We start from the raw sequence: 21,703 nt of genomic DNA, 5'->3' as shown, positions 1-21,703 counted from the left end.
CTAATATTCCTCCGCTGGTTTCCACATTATAGTTTTACCTACAATGACTTTGCATCCCATTTCCAGTTATCCTCATAATGGTTAGTTCCAAATCACTATACTTGAGGAGGTAAAATATTATTGCCTATGATTATTTTGGCTAAACTAAAATGACTTGGTGATCATTACAGATTCCTTAGTTCCCGTACCCTGTTTCACAGTTAGTAGGTCTAGGACAGTGGTTCTAGGGCACTGATTCTCAACCCTGGCTGCACCTTAGAATTACCTAAAAACACTGATGTTAGAGTTCCACCTCAGGCTAATTTGAATGAGATTCTGTAGGTGGTGGCACTTCGGATGTGTGGTAATGGGTGGCTGTTTACAACTCTTGAGACAATTCTCACCATGAGGCAAGTAGGGAAGATACAGAAGATAGTTCTGCACTTTTCAAATAGTTCAAAAAAGGTCGTAGACTATTAATAAGCAGTTTTCTTTCAGAAGCCTATATGGGATTGTATAAATATTCATGAACTATTAGGAACAAATTTTTCTTTACAGTGGAATTGTTACTGCAGTTTCCTTAAAGGTTTAAAGGTGAAAACCTTGTGAGTCTTGTTGCCAATTCGCAGATGAAGAATATGGTCAAAGTAGGAAGAGTAGGGGCACCTGGGTGGCTCAGTCGTTAAGCGTCTGCCTTCGGCTCAGGTCATGATCCCAGGGTCCTGGGATCGAGCCCTGCATCGGGCTCCCTGCTCAGCGGGAAGCCTGCTTCTCCCTCTCCCACTCCCCCTGCTTGTGTTCCCTCTCTCACTGTCTCTCTCTCTCTGTCAAATAAATAAATCTTTAAAAAAAAAAGGAAGAGTATATGGAATTACTTGATTTATGCATTAAAGCAGTCTAGATTATTTCTTCTCTACTGTTTTGGATATTATGCTGTAAAGGATACTTCTTTCATGTTGTACACCTGAAACTAATATCATATTGTATGTCAACTATACTTCAATTTAAAAAAAAAAAGAATACTTCTTTTAAAATAATGGGAAATTGTATCACTGGAAGGCCATGTCCTTATTTTATTATTTTTTTTTAAAGAAAGAAACTAAACTAAATACCTTGGCTTACTGACAATCTACATTTCAAAGGTTCTCTGGACTAAAAGCTTATTCTTCACTTAAATGACTTCTCCCCAGCCATATTTAGAGTTCATCTAGGTTATAAACCATATCTCCAGTTATTCATGCTGTTCCAGATTGGGTAAAACAAGTATCAAAAGTACTGACGGGCCAGATAATAGCTTAAGCACTTCTCAGCTTATCCTTTATCTCTAGATGTAGATATTTGGAGAAATGCAGCCCTTTAATGAGAACCTGAGTGAGGCATCCATTTACATCTCTTAGGATTGGTTAAATAGAGTAAGGTCTGTTGAGTATACTTTTGATGTTGTTGCCAGTCTCTTTTTTCAAATGTATACATGACACTATCTGAAGAAATACTAGAAACACCTAGTAAACATTTTTCTAATATCTATTGTTAAGCTATATTCAGGTGATCACATTTTGAGGCTTGGTTTTCTATTTGGCTATCAGTGATAATCAGGTTACATATAGGGTATCTGTGAGCTTCTGACTTTTAATAGGTCGGCCTGTGTAAGTGTGTAAGACCCAGCTTTTTGGAGACCAGTGTGACAGTTTCCTCTGCTTAAATGTGAAGGGAGCACTTTTTTTAGAGGTCTGTACCATGATTTTAAAAATCTCCTCTATAGTATATAATACCTGTTTGGGTTCCTGATGATTTTACTCTTTGTCATTAGTAATACCTTTTGGGAAATGGCTGGTTTCTCTTTTATATAAATGGTAGGGTTTAAAAAAATTTTGTATCCGTGTATAGTTGACACAGTGTTATATTAGTTTCAGGTGTACATCATGATTCAGAGTGTCTATAGGTTATGCCATGCTCACCACTAAATAGCAGTTTTAGAGTACAGGTATACAGACGTCTCATAACCTTTCATCCCTTTGGAGTTTTGTTTCTGGTATATTATTATATAACAGATAATACTGAATAGTTTCCTTCAAGTTTTTAGTCTTATTCTTTGGGAATTGTTGAATGTCCCAGGTATCTTGTGTAATTAGTCCATTACCTTTTCATGTGCTCTGCAAAATATATTTTCTTCTTGCAAATGAAAAGGCAAGATACACAGAAGCTTGAGAATTGCCCTGAATTTTTCCTAAGGCAAGTACAAATATCCAGGGCTTCATTTTAGCCAAATAGACTGTAAATCCTCTTCTGAATCTGTTTAGTAAATCAAATTGTGAACAAAATATACTTAACATATCTGTATGTTGACACTATTATTTGGTAGTGCAGTAAGCTAGTCTCCGCATGGTTGAAGTGAGGCAAATAACTTTACCTAAAAATGTGAATTTCTCCAAGAAGCAGGATTCATTCTGTGCTCTGACGATTCTATAAGCTTTAAATTTAAGTGGATAAATTCCAAATGGCACTAAATTTTATTAGACAGCAAGTGCAAGAATAAGGAAAAAAAACTTACTGTAAAGAGGAAAAAAAGGTAACTTTACAGTTGGATAAATCTGGCTGACTTAACCTTAATCAGGTGATCCAATAATAGGACAAACTGACATCATGTCTTTCTGATGTGATGTACTGAGAAGGCTTCAACGTTCCTTCCATTAGGAACATTCCTGACAGAAATGCAGGACATGAAACTGGTCAGGAGGAAACAGACAAACTCAAACGTATAATGTATCTCAAATATCTGCCCTTCAGTGTTTAAAATTGTCAGTGTCGGGGCGCCTGGGTGGCTCAGTCGTTAAACGTCTGCCTTCGGCTCAGGTCATGATCCCAGGGTCCTGGGATCGAGCCCCGCATCGGGCTCCCTGCTCGGCGGGAAGCCTGCTTCTCCCTCTCCCACTCCCCCTGCTTGTGTTCTCTCTCTGTCTCTCTCTCTCTCTGTCAAATAAATAAATAAAATCTTAAAAAATAAAATTGTCAGTGTCTTGAATGGCAAAGCATCAGGAAGACTTCTAAATTGAAAGAGATTAAAGATACAACAAGGCAGAGCTTGATTCTTAATTGGATTCCGATTTTTAAAAAGTTTTAAAGGGACAACTGTAAGATTTGAATATGGACTGTATATCAATGTTAATGTCCTGTATTTGGTCCTTGTTCTGTGGTTATATAAAAGAATGTTCTTAGGAAATGCACACCAAAGTGCTTGATGGTAAAGGGTTATGATGTCTGCAGTTAGCTCTCAAATGGTTCAGCAAAAATAACTGCGTGTAGAAGATTGAGAAAGCAAATGTAACAATAACAACAATTGGTTAAAGGTAAAGGAGAGTATTATGAGAACTTTTTGCTGAGTGTTAAAAGATACAAAAGCGGTAATGTAAGAAAAACAACTTAGACTTACTGTGCAGTTGTTGGGTGTATGATTCTAGCATGTTTATATATATTACCTCATTTTATCATTACATCATTCTTGTTTTTTTTTTTTTAAAGATTTTATTTGTTTGACAGAGGCACAGCGAGAGAGGGAACACAAGCAGGGGGAGTGGGAGAGGGAGAAGCAGGCCTCCCACGGAGCAGGGAGCCGATGCGGGGCTCGATCCCAGGACCCTGGGATCATGACCTGAGCTGAAGGCAGACGCTTAACGACTGAGCCACCCAGGCGCCCCTACAACATCATTCTTATGATTATAAGAACATGGCCTTCCAGAACCACACATCTAATTTATTTCAAAATATTTATCCCTTGAATGATTTCCCAAGCAGTAGAAAAGAAATTGTCTGGGCTCGTTCAACTTCTAAACCATCTATTTTGATACACTTTCACACTATTATCCCCAGTTTATAGATGAGCAAATTGAAAAATAGATTAACTAGCCCAAGTCATACAGCTATGTGACAGTGCCGGAATTTGAACCTAGACAGAGACTGAGCTCTTAACCACTGTTGTGGTTGAGAAAGAGTAGGGTTACTGACTTTAATTTTCTTTGACTGCAGAAGGAATAGTATGACTACTATAAAGTTTTGTAAAACAAGATATTAAAAATCTTAAATTTGACTAAAATCTCATTTCTTTATCTGAAGCATTGAATGCTTTTTTTTTTTTTTTAAGGTTTTATTTATTTGAGAGAGCACGAGCAGGGTGAGGGGCAGAGGGAGAAGCCGACTCCCTGCCAAGCAGGGAGCCTGACGTGGGGCTCCATCTTGGGACTCTGGGATCATGACCTGAGCCCAAGGCAGATGCCAAATCGGCTGAGCCACCCAGGCGCCCCACATTGAATGCTTTTCATTTGCATTTTCTCTATTTTTCTATTCTCTTTTTCATTTATTTCCACTCTGATCTGTATTATTTCCTTTCTTCTGCTTGTTTTGTGTTTAGTTCTTCTAGTTTCCTAAGGTGGAAGTTTATTCATTTGAGATATTCATCTTTTTTAATGCAGACGTTTACAGCTATAAATTTCCATCTAAGCACTGGTTTAGCTGCTTGTTGGATGATCATTTGAACCAATCAGACATGTTACAGTAATATTTTCCAAACTTTGTGTTAATCACCTGGGGAACTTTTTTAAAAGGTTCGTTCCCGGCGTGCTGGGTAGCTCAGTCATTTGAGCATTGGATTCTTGATTCCAGCTCAAGTCATGATCTTGTGGTTGTGGAACTGAGCCCTGCATCCTGCATCTGCACTGAATGCGGAGTCTGCTTGTCCCTCTCCCTCCCTTCTACCTCTCCTTGAGCTTGCCCTCTCTCTTTTTCTCTAAAATAAGTAAAATCTTGGGGTGCCTGGGTGGCTCAGTCAATTAAGCATTTGCCTTTGGCTCAGGTCATGATCCCAGGGTCCTGGAAATGAGCCCTGCATTGGGCTCCCTGCTCAGTGGGGAGTCTGCTTCTCCCTCTCCCTCTACCTGCCACTCCCCCTGCTTGTGGTCACGTAAGCTCGCGCTCTCTCCCTCTCTCTCTCTTTCTGTCAAATAAATAAAATCTTAAAAAAAAAATAAGTAAAATCTTTAAAGGGTTCATTCCCCTAAAAACTGATTTAGTTGCTCTGAGGCAGGCCTCAAGACTGGTTTTTTTGTTTGTTTTTAAAGACTACCCAGATGTGGCTACCATCTGAAAACTTACCAAGCTATACCCTCGATGTTATTTGTTCACTTTTCTATGCTTATGTTATACTTCTACTTAAGAAATTGTTTCAAAGTACCTAGGTAATTCTGAAGCATCACTTGATTTAAGAACCACTGATATCTTTAATTTTAGTAGTGGGGGTAGGATATAGAGTAGAGATTTTGGTTTCTTTTTCTCTGACTTTTTAACATTGTGCCATGTATTTATTGATTTGATTTATTTGATCTATTTGTTTATTTTAGAGAGAGTAGGGGGAAGGGGCAGAGGGAGAGTTTTAAGAAGACTCTGCACTGAGCACCGAGCCCCACTAGGGGCTTGATCTCGTGACCCTGAGGTCACAATCTGAGCCAAAACCGAGAGTCAGATGCTTAACCATCTGAGCCACCCAGGCATCCCCCCAAAAATGTTAATAAGTAGTGGTGACATATTAACTAGTATTTGGGTTGTAATAATTAAAAAGGCATATTTTGGAATGGTGAATAAAATCAGGTTTGTTTTGTTTTTTTTTTTTAGATTTTATTTATTTATTTGAGAGAGAGAGAGAGCATGAACAGGAGCAGGGGCAGAGGGAGAAGGAGAAGCAGACTTCCCGTGGAGCAGGGAGCCCAACTCGGGGCTTGATCCCAGGACCCTGGGATAATGACCTGAGCTGAAGGCAGATGCTTAACCGACTGAGCTACCCTGGTTCCCCAGTGGATAAAATGGTTTTTACAAACTTTATGAATTCTTGGCAACCTTCTTATCTTTTTGAGAGGCAGATAATTATAATTCTTTGCTTTTTAAATGTTAGTTTGGGCCATAGCCCTGACATAATTTTAAATTACTCTTAATACTGGCTTTCTTACGTAGATCTTATGAGAATAGTTGATGTGTTTGTAGGAGCCTGTGTCTTTGCTTCAGATTTATAATGAAACATAGGTTGTACAACTTTCACAGTTACATGAATGCAATTGAAAAGACCAAGGTTACTCAAACTCACCTTCAGCATTTACTGATAATAGGTACCTATACAGATAGGTAAAGATTATGGCTTAGTTTATGGTTCTTGCCTGATGGACTTTAGTTTTACTTGTCTCTGATCTTGCCTGTCTCTGATCGCTGTTCCTCCAAATAAAAAATTGTCATTTTATACAAATGGCTGAGTTTGACACTTTTACCTATTAGGTAAAATAACAGTAGTTAGGCAGAAAATAGTGGCTTCTAGTTTATGCTCATTCTGAGCAATTTAGAACAACTTCTAAAATTAAGGGGAAAATACGAATGTCAGGATGAGAGAATACTAAATGTTGCCTTTTAAAAGTTTCAAAGTTTTGGTCATCTTAAATAAGTTAACCATATTTAAGTCTGATTTACATTTACTTTCAGAATTCACCACTTTATTTCTCTCTGGATAAGTCTATAAAGCAGTTTAAATGAAATCCAAAGTAAAACCTATAAGGAATTTTTGCTTTAATTTGCCTCAGTAGTCTGGCTCTTGTGCATATTCTTCAAGCGGATAAACCTTAGAAATGGCTAGAACCAACTGTTCTTTTTTTTTTTTTTAAGATATAATTGACATGGGACACCTGGCTGGCTCAGTCGGAAGAGTTAGTGACTCTTGATCTCCGGTTTGTGAGTTTGGGCCCATGGTGGGTGTAGAGTTTATTTAACTAAATAAAACTTAAAAAAAAAAAAAGATATAATTGACATGTTACATTAGTTTCAGGTGTACAACATAATGATCCCATATTTGCATACTTTGTGAAATGATCACAGTAAGTCTAGTTAACATCTCCCACCATACATAGTTACAAAAAATTTTTCTTTCTTGTGATGAGAACAGAACCAACTGTACTTAATGGCCCTCATGCACAAACATATAGCTAATCTGTCCAGTTCTGTGGTTTCAACTTTTGTGGTAATTTCTCTGTGCTGTTTTTCTGTTCCAAAGTTTTTTTCCTGTTCAGAGATGTTTATTAACTCCTGGTGCTAACAGATACATACCTTAACCAGATACTCAGGGCACAGTTTAACCTTTTCAGTTTTCCCATGATCTGTGCTTTAGAATACTCAGCATGTAGTTCACACTATTCTCAACTATCTTCCTACGGTATGGCTTACTCCATGTGTTAAAAGAATACTGGCCAAATCCAGTATCAATTCCTTTGTGCTTTTATTACACAAATGGTATCATACTGTATATACTGTTCTGAAACTTTTTTTTTAAGATTTTATTTTTTTATGCAATCTCTACCCCCAACATGGGACTTGAATTCATTACCCTGAGATCAAGAGTCACATGCTCAAAAAAAAAAGGTCGCATGCTCTGAAACTTCTATTTAACACATCTCAGGCAGGCTTTCTGATCAGCCTATGGCTGAATTTTAGTTTATAAAAGCTGTATATTTCATTTTATGTTTGTAACAGTTTAGTAGATTTTGTTTGTTTTATTATTACGTGAACAATGCTTAAGTAAACTACATACTGATACATTTTTGTATATGTGGAAATATGTGTAGGATTAATTCCTAGTGGAATTGTTGGCTTAAAAGGTAAATGCCTTTATTTATTGTTATTATTACTATTTTTAGTTTCAGAGGTAGAATTTAATGATTCATCAGTTGCATATAACACCCAGTGCTCGGGGCGCCTGGGTGGCTTGGTCACTGGGCGTCTGCTTTTGGCTTGGGTCATAATCCTGGGGTCCTGGGATCGAGCCCCGCACCAGGCTCCTTGCTCAGCAGGAATCCTGCTCCTCCCTCTCCCACTCCCCCTGCTTGTGTTCCCTCTCACTGTGTCTCTGTCTGACAAATAAATAAATAAATAAATCTTCAAAAAAATAATAAAATAAAAAAGTCATTTAAAACAAAGAAACCACCCAGTGCTCATTCCATCAAGTGCCCTCCTTAATGCCCATCACCCAGTTATCCCATCCCCCACCCACCTCCCTCAAGCAACCCTCAGTTTGTTTCCTACAGTTAAGAGTCTCTTATGGTTTGCCTCCCTGTTTTCATCTTCTTTTTAAGATACACACATGTAAAAGAGTGATAGATGTCACCAAAATGGCCTCCTTACGGGTTGGACCAGTTTTTACTACCATCAGCAGATTTTTCAAGTGTCTGTCTCTCTCTCTCCTCATCATCACTAGGTATTAAAATGTAATACCTGCCTGTCTGAGTGAAAATGGGATCTTACTGTTTTAACTAGCATTTCTTGTGTGAGTGAAGTTGAACATTACTGGCCGTTAGTCTTTCTGTGGTCTGCCTGTTTTGTCAGGTTATTCATTTTTATCCTTAATTGGTCTCTAAGTAAACATTTTAATAAAATTATCCCTTTGTTTTATGTTGCAAATATTTTGTCTATAATTTGTTCTTGGTCTTTCAACTTTTTTTTGGTTTATGGTATATGGTAGTTTTAACCACGTAAATTTAAATTTTTTGTATACTTATCCTTTAACCTCCCTAATATATTGTAAATTTCAAAAGGGTTAGGGCTCCATCTCAGGCATTATATTCCCCAACTTACCTAGTAGTACTAGCCCTTTTATAAATGTTCCCAAATTGTAAACATAGTTGAATCCTCCTAAAACTGTAGTAAAAAGGTAATCATCCTTACTCTTCTCTATTTAGAAAACCAAAATGGAACATTTTATGAGGGTTAAATAAGTTGAAAGTGACCGATCAAGAGTTTATAATCAACAGAGCTTAAAGAAAATACCTCCACAATTTTTCATTTTTATTTTGATCAAGTTGAGTTGAAAGATGTTGGTGTTGATCAGGAGGAAGTTAACTGGCAAACTTGCCACTCCAAATGTAATGGGCAAATAATATTAAGAATTGCATGATGTGACTTTATCAAAACTTTAAAGCAGTCATCATGTAAAGAAAAATCCTAGCCAGAGAGCAAACTAAATATAAGAATTTTCTTTAACTGTGACCCTTTTTTATATATGATCTATCATTATTAGCCAGTCATGGACTTTTTCTCCTTCCCACTCCCCTCTTATTAAAGTGAATCAGATATAATCATGATTGTGTCAAAAGTTCAAAAGGGAAAATGGAAGGTAAAATGAGCTGAATTGGCACTCTTCCCTCAACATTGTACCTGTAAGCTTGATATGTTGTTTCAGAGATTAACTTTATGGACTTCCGTACCCAGAAGTATGAAAATTCTTAGGGAACTCTTTTCACAAGCTTGATCTTAACATATTGAATAAAGAGAGCAGCTAATCCCTTTTGTAAAGTAATTTGAGAGGAGGGAATTCAAAATGTAAAATCTCACCTGCAGAAAACACTCAATTCTATAAAAGCCTTTCTATCTTTAGACACTTAGAAAGACTTAATATTTTAATGCGGAAGGGTGAACTTGGTTAAAAAGCCAATGGGTGAAATTAGAGAGAAATAATCCAGTGCTTTCTTTCTGGGAATTATCATCCTGCTCCCCAGGGGACCTAATTTTATTCCCTGTGGGGAATGAGAATACCCTTCTGTACAGCAAGCCAGCATCTCTAAATATAAGCTTGACTTTTAGTATAATAAGAGTCTTGTTATGTGCAGTTTTGCTCTTAGTCATTAATACAATGAACAAATGTTGTGGTTACCTGGGAAAGAAAATTCAAGTGCTTTTAAACCTCTTGCGAGATTTGGTTTCATGCTTGAAACCTATTCAGTGTTATGCCCAATAGCATCTGTAGATTCCAAGCTATAAGGTATACAACACGGAGAAGTTAATACACTTTGGAAAAAATTGAGACCTACTACAAAATGGGTTTAAGGCCGTGAATAAAAAGATTTTCTTTCGCTGAATGACAATAACTTATCAGTGGCATTAAGTTTAACAAATGATTGGTATTTTCTTAAGAGTAAGGTTTACGTGGTAGATGATGTCTCTTCTGGTGACGCTTACCTTTTTTCTTTTCAGCTGTAAAACAGTTTGCTGTTCTACAAGTGCAAAGACCAAATTAAAAACAAAATATAATCTAAGAGTATATAGTATTAAATAGCATTTTCAGTATGGTATGTATGGCATTAATTGCCATAAAAACTTTGTGATATGTGCACTTTAAATTCTATTCTTTTTTTTTTTAAAGATTTTATTTATTTTTTAGAGAGCGAGCGAGAGAGAAACAGCATGAGAGGGGAGAGGGTCAGAGGGAGAAGCAGGCTCCCCGCTGAGCCTGGAGCCCGATGTGGGACTCGATCCCAGGACCCTGGGATCATGACCTGAGCCGAAGGCAGACGCTTAACCATCTGAGCCACCCAGACGCCCTTAAATTCTGCTAATAGTCCTTAATCATAAACCATTTTAAAATAGGTTTGGTGGTGTATTTTCTCTTTTTATAGGGATCAGTAAAAGATAATAAAAATCTTTCTTGTTACTTTTAGAAGTTGACATAAGTGGTCCTTGCAGTCTTATAAAGAACAGTCTCCATTCCAACATAACCCCAAAGTACTGGGCATTACGTTTTCAATTCTTAAAGTTGCCCTCAGCCTATAAAACTGTGGATCTCTGAACCTGATCTAATGTGTATGACTGCTGATTTCCTGCTAGTAGTAACAGTGCAGACATTACACACTCTCCCTGCTAGTTTCTGGCATTTTTAGAAGAATATTAAGCATAATCCTTTATTCATTTCTTTCATTGTGAAACGTCTTATTTAGTCATAATAATAAAGTATTTTGTATATCATGTCAAAGTAGTTAAGGTCTCTTTCCCCTGTGAGCATTGTATGGTAAGGTACTATCTAACCTGGATAGCAGTCAGAGCTAGCTTTATCTCACTCCTGTTCAGTTGACATTTCTACAGCTCACTGAAATTGAAAAAAATGGCCTTATTTATGTAACTGACCACAGGCAGAATGACCTTACCTAAAGCCTATGTGCAGACATGCATTTTAAAAGTTGTACTCCAGTGTAAATAATATACTTGTTTAACGTTTAGCCAAGTTTTATTTTGTTAGAGGTAAAATATCATCATAATAACTTTATGATTTTCTTATCTTAAGGTAACCAGACTTGCCATATTATCAGTTTGACAAACAGATTCCCCACCCCAGCCCTGTTTTTGAAGTCCCTGTCCCATGCTTCAACTTAGGAGTGATTTTTTTTTTTTTTTTAATTTCAGACAAATCTGCCTATTTTCAAGCTGAAGGAATCTACTGTTAGAAGAAGATACAGTGACTTTGAATGGCTGCGGAGTGAATTAGAAAGAGAGAGCAAGGTAAGAATTATTTGTAATGGGATTTTAAAGCCAAACACTCTGAATTTTATTTAATTAATTTATTTTTTAAAAGATTTATTTATTTGTTTGACAGACACAGTGAGAGAGGGAACACAAGCAGGGTAGTGGGAAAGGGAGAAGAAGGCTTCCCACTGAGCAGGGAGCCCAATGCAGGGCTCGATCCCAGGACCCTGGGATCATGACCTGAGCTAAAGGCAGACGCTTAATGACTGAACCACCCAGGCGCCCTTAAACACTCTGGATTTTAATGTTTTAAGGACCTTTCAGAAAACTTATCTTGAATGAAGGGGGTAAAAGCAAGTATAATTTCTTTTTTTCTAGTAGCTCAATTTTGTCTTATTTTATGGGAGATGGATGAAGTCTGTAATTTTTCCTTAGAACTCGTTCTTCTCTTGTCTACTTTAATGGCTCAATTGAGGCCTTTGCTGACTCATACTTGGATAACGCTTACTTCTCAGAAGTCTTTTGCTATTACTTCCTTTCCCTCATCTTCCTCTTTAGTCTTGCCCCCCAACCCCACACCTTGCCAAGTTTCTCTTCCTCAGTACATCTCATATATCATTGTATTTGCAGTTTTTTTCTTTTACTGACTCATAATACATTTTTTCATCATCACACATGTACATATAACAAAAGCTTCATAAACCAGTACTTACTCTGTGATAGTGCTGATATTCTTCAGCTTAGCTTTTTTAAATGATGGCCATGCTCTAATAGGTTACTACATGCAGTTTAAAAACACTGTTGTATACCTTGGTGTAAGAGTCTTCTCTTAAAATTTAGTGGCTTTGGCTGCAAAAAAAAAAAATCAAGGCAAGGCAAGGTCTCATTCTAATGTCCCTAATTTCAGCACTGTTTCAGAAGGACATCAGAAGTTGATATGTAGGAGCCCTGAAGTAAGTTAAGGTTAGCTTATGCTCATTTCTAAAGTCTGATAAGTTGAAATGGAAGGAAAACTTCCTTAACCAGATACTTGTGGCTGTATACAAGAGCAATATATTACACAAATCATAGCATTCCATTGAAATGTAAAGGAGTTTTGCTCAAAAGAATATAATAAAAGTATAGGGGTGCCTGGGTGGCTCAGTCATTAAGCATCTGCCTTCGGCTCAGGTCATGATTCCAGAGTCCTGGGATCAAGCCCCACATCAGGCTCCTTGCTCAGCGGGAAGCCTGCTTCTCCCTCTCCCATTTCCCCCACTTGTGTTCCCTCTCTCGTTGTCTCTGTCAAATAAAAAATGAATAAAACTAGAAATATAAGACCGATGTAAAGAAAACTTTAAAACTTCACTGGAAGATAAAAGCAGAACTTAATAAATAGAAATACTACATTCTTAGTTTGGAATATTCACCTTTGAAGATTCATTTACTCTATAAACATTTGAGAGCTATTCTGTATGTTCTATGAGTTATAGATAGAGCTGTGAACACATTAAGTCCCCCACTTTCATGGTCCTTACATTCAGTTGGGGAAGCCAGGTGGTGGTGAAGGGATAGCAGAAAAAATAGTAAGATAAATAGTATGGTGATATGCTCTAAAGAAAACAAAAACCAAGGGAAGTAGGGAGTGGTAGGAGAGTACTCTTTCATAGAGTCGTCAAAGGAAGGCCTCACTCTTAGAGGTGACATTTTAGCAGTAGACATGATCAAAGTAAAGCATTATCTCCTAATTCTGATAGAAATCTTAGTGGGTTTTTTTATAAACTTGCAGATTTATGTATGAGCTTTACAATCAAAGAGAACACCAAGAAGAGTAAAAAATTATTTTCAGGGGGCGCCTGGGTGGCTCAGTCGTTAAGCGTCTGCCTTCGGCTCGGGTTGTGGTCCCAGGGTCCTGGGATTGAGCCCCACATCGGGCTCCCTGCTCCGCGGGAGGCCTGCTTCTCCCTCTCCCACTCCCCCAGCTTGTGTTCCAGCTCTCGCTGTGTCTGTCAGATAACTAAATAAAATCTTTAAAAATATATGTATATATTTTCAGCATGTACTGAGCACCTGCAGGCATCAGAGTTTCTCTTAAGGCTATAGTAATTAAAACAGTCAGGTATTGCTTTAGGGATAAGCAGATAGATTTAGCAGAATGTAATAGAACTTAGAAGCCTACTTGCATGTTTATTGGAAATTTAGTTTGTAATACAGATAACATAGTCAGTAGGGAGAATAATTTATATTCAGTAAATGGGGTTGAAACATTTGGCTGTCTATTTAGGAATAAAAATTTATAACTCACTGTGTATAAATTATAGGTGGTTTGAAGTTGTAAATGTACAAAACTAGTTAGGAAAGTTTTGGGTAACGAAATTATTTATGATCGCAGGGAAGAAGTCCCAGCTTTATTGAGATACAATTGACAACACTGTGCAAGTTTATGGCATTTGTTATATGTATATATTGTGAAATGATGGCCACAATAAGCTTAGTTAATATATCCATCACCTCACATAGGTTTGTTTTTGTTTTTGGTGGTGGTGAGAACATTTGAGATCTACTGTCTTAGCAACTTTTAAGTGTATAATACAGTATTGTTAACTGTAGTCACCATGCTCTACATTTGATCCCCAGACCATTTTGTAACTGGAAGTTTGTGGCCTTTGACCAGCATCCTCCATTTCTCCCATCGCCCAACCCCTGGCAACCACTAATCTGCTACTCTCTGTTACTAGGAGTTAGATTTTTTTAGGTCCCGCACATAAGTGAGATCATACAGTATTTGTCTTTCTCTGATTTATGGGAAGAAGTGTCTTGATAGGTTTTGGGCTTTGCTTAACATGGCATGTGGTGCACACTAAACATTTGGGACATGTAGACATCACTTATGGAAAAAATAACGGCTTCATTGACATATATAATTCACATGCCATAGAGTTCACCCATTTAGAGTAAAATTCATTGGTTCTTAGTATATTCACAAAGTTGTACAACAATCTCTACAGTCAGTTTTAGAACATCTTAATCATTCCATAAAAGAAATCCCATACCCATTAGTAGTCACTACAAGTTTCTCCCTCAACCCCTCCTCACCCAGCCCTATACAACCACTAATTGACTTCTCTATGGATTTGCCTTTTCTGGACATTTCATTAAATAGCATAGAATATGTAGTCTTTTGTGTCTGGCTTCTTTCACTGAGGGTGTTTTTAACATTAATCCCTAATTAATTTTTTTTTTCCTAATTCATTTCTTTTTGTTGCCAAATAATATTCTGTTGTATGGATATACATTTTATTTATCCATTCATCAGTTGTTAGACATTTGGGTTGTTTCTACTTTTTTACTATTGCAAATAATGCTGCTGTGAACATTTGTGTATAGGTTTGGGTTTTTTTTTTTGACATACGCTTTTATTTCTTTTGAGTATATATGTGGGAGTAGATTTACTGGTTTCTCTATAACTGTTAAACTTTGAGGAACTCCCAGACTGTTTTCCAAAGTAGCTGTACCATTTTTACAGTCCCACCAATGGCTGAGAGTTCCACTTTTCTCCATATCCTTACCAACACTTACTATTATCTGTCTTTTTTTTTTCTTTTAAGATTTATGTATGTATTTGAGAGAGCGAGCGTGTGCACACGCAGGGGGGGAGGGGTGCGTGGGGGGAGAGAGAATCTCAAGCAGAGTCCCTGCTGAGTGCAGAGCCCCACTCGGGGCTCAGTCCCACAACCCTGAGATCATGACCTGCCAACTGAGCCACCCAGGTGCCCCAACAATTATCTGTCTTTATTATAGCTGTCCTAGTATGTGTGAAGTGCAGTGTCATTGTGGTTTTGATTTTCATTTCCCTGAGGGCTGGTGATGTTGATCAATCTTTCCAGGTATGTACTGGTCATTTATAATCTTCTGTGGGGAAATACTTTTTTCAGATCCTTTGCCCCTTTAATAGCGTGTTTTGTCTTTTTATTTTTATTTATTTATTTATTTATTTTTAAAGATTTTATTTATTTATTTGACAGAGAGAGACACAGCAAGAGCAGGAACACAAGCAGGGGGAGCGGGAGAGGGAGAAGCAGGCTTCCCGCCAAGCAGGGAGCCCGATGCGGGGCTCGATCCCAGGACCCTGGGATCATGACCTGAGCCGAAGGCAGACGCTTAACGACTGAGCCACCCAGGCGCCCTTGTCTTTTTATTATTGAGTTGTATCTAGAATATATAAAAACTCTTACAAGTCCCTTATCAGATACGTGATTTGCAAAAATCTCCCATTTGATGGATTGTTTTCACATGATGCTGTCCTTTGAAGCACAATCCTCCACTTTTAGTAATAGACCAGTTAAATATCTGAAGGATTTAACCTGTGTGAAAGTTGTACTTTATTACAGTATTGCTAAGAACAATCAAGTATTTTTGTTTATATATTAATACTTTTAACCAAAATCTGTTACATGAGGCTAGAAATAGAAAGTAGGTGATATTTAGTGTTTACTGGTCATTATGGTGAAATCTTTTAGCTTTTAGTTTAGTATGCTTTTCTTTATTATGCTGGCCCAAATAACTTCCTGTCTACTTCTCACCCCACATGTACACAAACATCTTTGGATTAATGACTGTTAAATTGGTAAGAACTCTAACTAGATCTTTTCAGACTGCTTAAGTGAAAGTAATTTGATGTTGAAGAGGATCTTTGGAATTTTAGCGGAACAAGCCACTCATGACTTTTCTTAGCTACAACCTGTTACCTACAACCTCACCATCCATTTCAGTGACTGTTTTGAATATTATGTTAGGAAGAATATATCTCTGAAGATAACACATAGTAATCTTAAGTTTCATGCTAAATTATGCCCTGAATTAATGGTAGTTATTTGTTTAGTACATTGGTTCTAGCTTCTTTTTTAATAATAGCTTTATACATACAGATGTTTTTCCCTGCCCATCAGATAGCCATTCTACTGGAGCTCAGTTAGTGGTCATGATCTCTGCTTCTCAGTTGTAAGGTCCCTGCAGGTTTTAACACTCAACTTCACAAATGCTAATAGAGAGAGAGTTTCGAAAATGCTAAGGCAGAGTTATGGAGATAAATCTTTAGATGTCTTAATCATTGGTCATCTGGGGAGAAGAGTAGATCTAGGAAGGATTTAGGAAGTTCATGTCTGGCATTTGGTTTTGTGTTTCTTTTTTGCTCTTATTTTGTTCTTTGTTATTCTGTATGAAGTTGTTTTGATCTTTCCTTTTTTTACCCTGCTGGATTATTGTTTTAGGATAGAAACTACGTCAAGAGTTTAAAATTTTTAGAATACATACAATTTTATTACTTGTGTTTACTATTTATATTTCTTCTTGTCTGAATTGTTTGCTTACACCTTTTCTCTGTTTGTGTAAGATATGGATCCAGCTAAGTGGTTAGTCATTTAACAGATATTTGAGCTTCTGTTGTGTGCCCAGCCTTTCTTAAAATAACCATAGGAAGCCTGACACAGGATCCTTATTTGAAGGCATTAATAGGATAAATTGGTGGCTTTCCACCAGGGGCAATTTTGTCCCTCAGGAGACATTTGACAATGTCTGGAGACAGTTTTTATTGTCACAACAAGGGGGTGCTCCTGGGTGCTACCCAGTCTAGTGGGTAGAGGCCTGGGATGCTGCTAAACATTCTACAGTGCACAAGAAAGCCCTCCCCACCCTGCCCCTAAAGAATTATCTGGTTCAAAATGTTAATAGTGCCATGGTTGAGAAACCAAACTAACCTGTGAAATAAATAGCTATGTGCTATTTAACTCAAACAGATATTTGAGCTCCAGGTAATTCCTAGAAGAGAGATCAGTGTAAGTGGGCGCTAGAGGACAGACTTTGAAGGGGAAAATTGGGATATTCCTATGTAGGAAGAAAGAAATGACAGGTCCTTGGGGAGAGAGAGGGTAATGGATGTGGGAGAAAGTTGACATGTTTCTTAGCCTAGAAAATGGAAGAGTGGTGACAGAATTGTTGATTATTTTATTCTTTAAATGCTGCTCGAACACAAGTAGGAAAGACTATATGCAGATGGTATGAGGTGGAGGAAATAGACCACAGAATTCTTATCTGCCCATGCTGGAGAGAATTTGTTAATACTTCATTTCTTGGTGTGATTGAAAGTTGATCTTGATCTCTGCAGTCTCCACCATGAGAAAGCGTTGTCTCCCCTAAGTGGCCTCCGGATTGTCTGGAGGCACCGCAGCCTTTATGGTTGCTCGAATGTTCTCTTTGTACACTTGTGCCTCGACACGTTCAGCAGAAATGGTAATTAAGTTATGGGCCATGCCCTTGAGGAGCCTTGGTCTGCTGGGCTATTCTGCATTTTGGTTATCTTGCCTCCAAACACTGAATCTTTTTTCAGTGTGTTTTTACTGATTTTCTTTTATATTTAAACTGGTTTACAGTTTAAATATAAAAGAATGGCTGTCCTAGGGAACACATACTTTGTTTTCATGTTGTGCTGTCTAATTTTCACAGCCCAGTCAGCATCTTCAAGAACTTTCTTTCCTGTATTTTTTCAGGTTGTAGTCCCCCCGCTCCCTGGAAAAGCATTTTTGCGTCAGCTTCCTTTTAGAGGAGATGATGGAATATTTGATGACAGTTTTATTGAAGAAAGGAAGCAAGGGCTGGAGCAGTTTATAAACAAGTAAGTACTTTCTGTACCTCAAGGTGTAAGAGGGAATAGTGTTCCGAGACGACTTCAAGTGAATACTAGTAATTTAGGTATTAAGCTAAACGGTAACACTACTTTTCTTTTTGGCCATTTCCTAACTAACTTTTTGTACCATTTAAATAAAGTAGAAGTATATAACAAGTTGAAGATCATGTGATAAATATTAACACACTTGAGTGATTAAAATGAGTATCTTTGTGTTGACCTAAGTTTTGTATTTGTTTTTCATGGTTAATTTATGCAAATTACATTTAAAATTGCAGCATTTAAAAAATACAGTTTTACTTATGATTTTTTCTCATTTAAGGTATGTTCTAGCGTGAACAATAAAACTTACAGTACACTTGCAATCATTTTGTTTGATTGCAGATGGAGGTTATTATCAGCATGTCTTGTGTAAAGGTACACATTTAAAATTTTCATGGCAAAATGTATTTTTTCAACATGTAAGAAGACCTGAGATTGTTTTACTTTAGAAACTCTTAAAGCAAAATTTCTAGCTTTTAAGTTTACTCCTTTTGAAACATAGCCATTTTTAGAAACCAAAGTGATAGAATTATGCCAGGAAAAGGGGTCGCTATAATTGTGCATTGGCCTTAAATTTAACCAAATAAGGTCAAATACTGGAGAGTAATGGTTGTGTGAGCTTAGTATTATTCAACACTTCAGTTTTTATCTAGTAATAAAGACTGAAGATCTGTGAGTGGTTAAACAGGAGGGAAAGTTGTACAAAGCCTATAACTTTTAGTTATCTGCTGTAGCACGTTAACCTTCGTTGTCTTACGAACCTGTTTTCCTTTGGGAGAAGGCAGTGCTAGCAGAGGTGTTTTTTAAATTCAGAAATTAAAGTCTGGTTACCCATTTTCATCTTATGTTCAGTCTGCAATGGAAACCTTTAAAGCAAACAAAAAGAAGAAGAAAATGGACACTTACGCCCCTTTCTTAGTATTTTCAGCCTTTATTGAACTTCAGTATATTTCTAATTCTGATCCTGTGTCTTTTCCTTCTTTAAAATGGGTTCTTAGAATTAATGACAGGTTTCACTTTGAACATTAAAATTCATTTAGGTTTCTTGTGAATATACCCGTTAATATATAAAGAAGTTAATTGGGTACATTTTCTAGAAGCAGTGCAAAGCTAGCGATTAAATGTTTTCTAAATGACCTAGTGAGCCAAAGGAAAGGAAATACCTACCATTCGTTGATAGAGCATAGCCTTGTGAGCAGTCCAGAATAACACTTACTATTGCTAAATCGTACGTGCTTTTTAACCTTAGAATATATGTGTTTGACCCCCAGCCCCACTTTTGAAAAATACTGTTGGACTAAGTTTGTATTTTTTAATTCCTAGGGTCGCTGGTCATCCTCTGGCACAGAATGAACGTTGTCTTCACATGTTTTTACAGGATGAAATTATAGATAAAAGCTATACTCCATCTAAAATAAGACATGCCTGAAATTTGGTGAGAAGGGGCAAAAACAAAACAAAAAATAAAAAAACCCCTTTCCGTGACTATTATTGATATGCACCAGTGAAGAAGTTCTAACTAACTTTTAGCATGCTGCACAGAAACTGGTATAACATGCCTTCAGTATACTAACATTCATATGCTCGGTTTTGTTTTGTTTTGTTTTGGCAGTTGACAAGAAGTTAATTTGCTTTAGTGAAAATCCCTCATTCCAGCCTTTCTATATAAATAGCTCTTCCTTGCTGTTTTATTGTGGTACCCACCATCGCCTCACAGACCTGTTACTCCAGCATAACCCGCAGTGTCCTAACTAAAGTTACTGACTTGGTCTTATCTGCACAGTTTTTGTGTCCTGTTTGCTTCTTGAATCTGATTAACTAGAATATTTCTCTTACTCCTTTTTAATATGTGATGTCCCTTGACCTAATTTATGTGTAGAAGGACTACACCATTGGTTTCCAGTCCCCCATGTGTAAGATACACACTTGTGTGCAGAAAGTCTCTCCCTTCAGGCTTGTAATACCTTTCACGTGGAAGATCAATGAGGGAAATCTTTATATTCTGTATAAAAACAAAATCAAATTTATATACTAAAATCATTTGTCTAAAAATTTAAGTTGTTTTCAAATAAAAATAAAAAAGCATTTCTGATGTGCACGGATTGTGGTGTTCCCGGCTGCTTTTCCCCCTTTCTGGCTGTCCTGCTTAACTCACTGTCGAGAGGGATTATTTACGAATTATATACTTCTCATTCCTGTAACTCCATTCCTCTTAAACAGTGGTGCTATCAAATAGGCTACCACCCTTTGAATTGGGGTATTTTCTTTTATACAACAAAAAAAGTGATGTACTAAAAGAAGCATTCCTTAAAGCTTACTGAGTTGTTATGAAGCACTTTGTGTATTTGAAAAATGCTTTATAATCTCAAGTCATTCTTAAAAGGCCTTTTAAGATAAGTCAGTACCATGACTCCTGTTTTTCAGAGGAATTTTTTTCCTAGTTCATCTGAGTGACTTGTTTAAACACACTTAGGAAGGGTGTAATAACCCTTTTCTGGGTCAGCAGATTCTTGCTTTCTCTTTAATTTGGTTTGGGATCGTGGCACACTGTATCCCCTTTGACCAAGGGAGAAGGGCACAGTGTTCTAGCCCGTGACTTGTGTAAGTGATAAGAAACCAAAAAATGCAGGACTCCTTGCTGCCTAACTTGTGGTGCAGCCAGACCTTTGCAGCCAGAATGCGGTCTCTGATTTGAATCTGTACAACATCTGGTGGCATGGGGGGACCTCTTGTGACCCAGAGGTAAACCCCAAGGTAAGGAAAGTTTATCCTCCCACTCCAGAGCTGTCTCCTCTGGAAACACGTCCGTCCATTTGAGAGGAAACCAGCTTAGGTCTGGGCCAAACTAGGATATCCACCAAGCAGGTTGGAAGTCCTAGGAATTAGAGCTGCCCTGTAAGGCCTTTTGTTGCTTAAATAATATTTCACAATCCCATATCCGGACATTTCAATTACTATAAATTAAGAAGGCACAAAGCTAAACAACAGGTGAACTTTATTTCAGTGCGCTGGAGAAGTAACATCAAAGGCTGTCAATTTTTGGTATGCAGAACGGAGTAATGGTAGCTCTGAATTAACTCCTCTCGAGCAGTGGTTTTCAAGCAGGGATGGTTTTGCCCCCAAGTCACATGTAGCAATATCCCCCAGACATCTTTGGTTGTCACACTGGGGAACACTACTGACTCCAGTGGGCAGAAGTTAGAGATGCTGCTGAGCCTCCTGCCACGCACCGGACAGCCGTCCTACGGCAGAAAAATGCCAGGAGTGCAGAGGCTTCCACTCCTTATGGAATTCTTTTGATTTTGGTCATTTATAGACAAGGGAATAAAGTGGTTTCGAAGGGGTTGTACTGGCCTGTTTACTTTTAACCTCTACAATTGCCTGAGGGCAGGGATGCTCTTAGAAAGTTGAAGGTTTCAAGTCAGGTGAAAAGGTGCTTACTTCAGGTGATGATATGTTTTTGCCAGATGTGGGAAAGTACTTCTCAGTGTTGTCTCTTAGAGAATTGAAACCATGGTCCATATTAAAATGACATTCAGTTGGTGAAGTGTCCCACTCTTGATTGTGGCTCAGGTCATGATCTCAGGGTCCTGGGATGGAGCCCGCAGTCAGGTTGAGTCAAGCTCCTTGCTCAGCAGGGAGTCTGCTAATCCCTTTCCCTCTGCCCCTCCCCCCGTACATGGGCACACACTCGCTCAAATAAATTTTTAA

The 21,703-nt window shown here is 37.7% G+C and overlaps 1 protein-coding gene across 2 annotated transcripts in view; it reads left to right on the top strand.

The window, feature by feature from the left end:
* Positions 1 to 20,089, top strand: part of SNX3 (sorting nexin 3) — a 44,235-nt gene extending 24,146 nt beyond the window's left edge. Inside the window, exons 2-5 of one of the 2 annotated variants that reach the window (XM_034991748.1) lie at positions 11,230 to 11,325; positions 17,814 to 17,938; positions 18,335 to 18,367; positions 19,316 to 19,402. In XM_034991748.1, the coding sequence (XP_034847639.1) occupies positions 11,230 to 11,325; positions 17,814 to 17,938; positions 18,335 to 18,365 (252 nt within the window). In that variant the 3' untranslated portion in view covers positions 18,366 to 18,367; positions 19,316 to 19,402. Of the gene's footprint in view, positions 1 to 11,229; positions 11,326 to 17,813; positions 17,939 to 18,334; positions 18,368 to 19,315 lie in introns of both variants that reach the window. The other variant, XM_034991747.1, reaches the window with a different exon arrangement.
* Positions 20,090 to 21,703: the final 1,614 nt, after the last annotated feature.

Source organism: Mirounga leonina, unplaced genomic scaffold, assembly GCF_011800145.1.
Source record: "Mirounga leonina isolate KUSES-001 unplaced genomic scaffold, KU_Mleo_1.0 Mir_53, whole genome shotgun sequence".
NCBI classification, from domain to species: domain Eukaryota; kingdom Metazoa; phylum Chordata; class Mammalia; order Carnivora; family Phocidae; genus Mirounga; species Mirounga leonina.
Note: the sequence above shows the minus strand (reverse complement) of the source record. Positions and strands in the feature narration are given on the sequence as shown.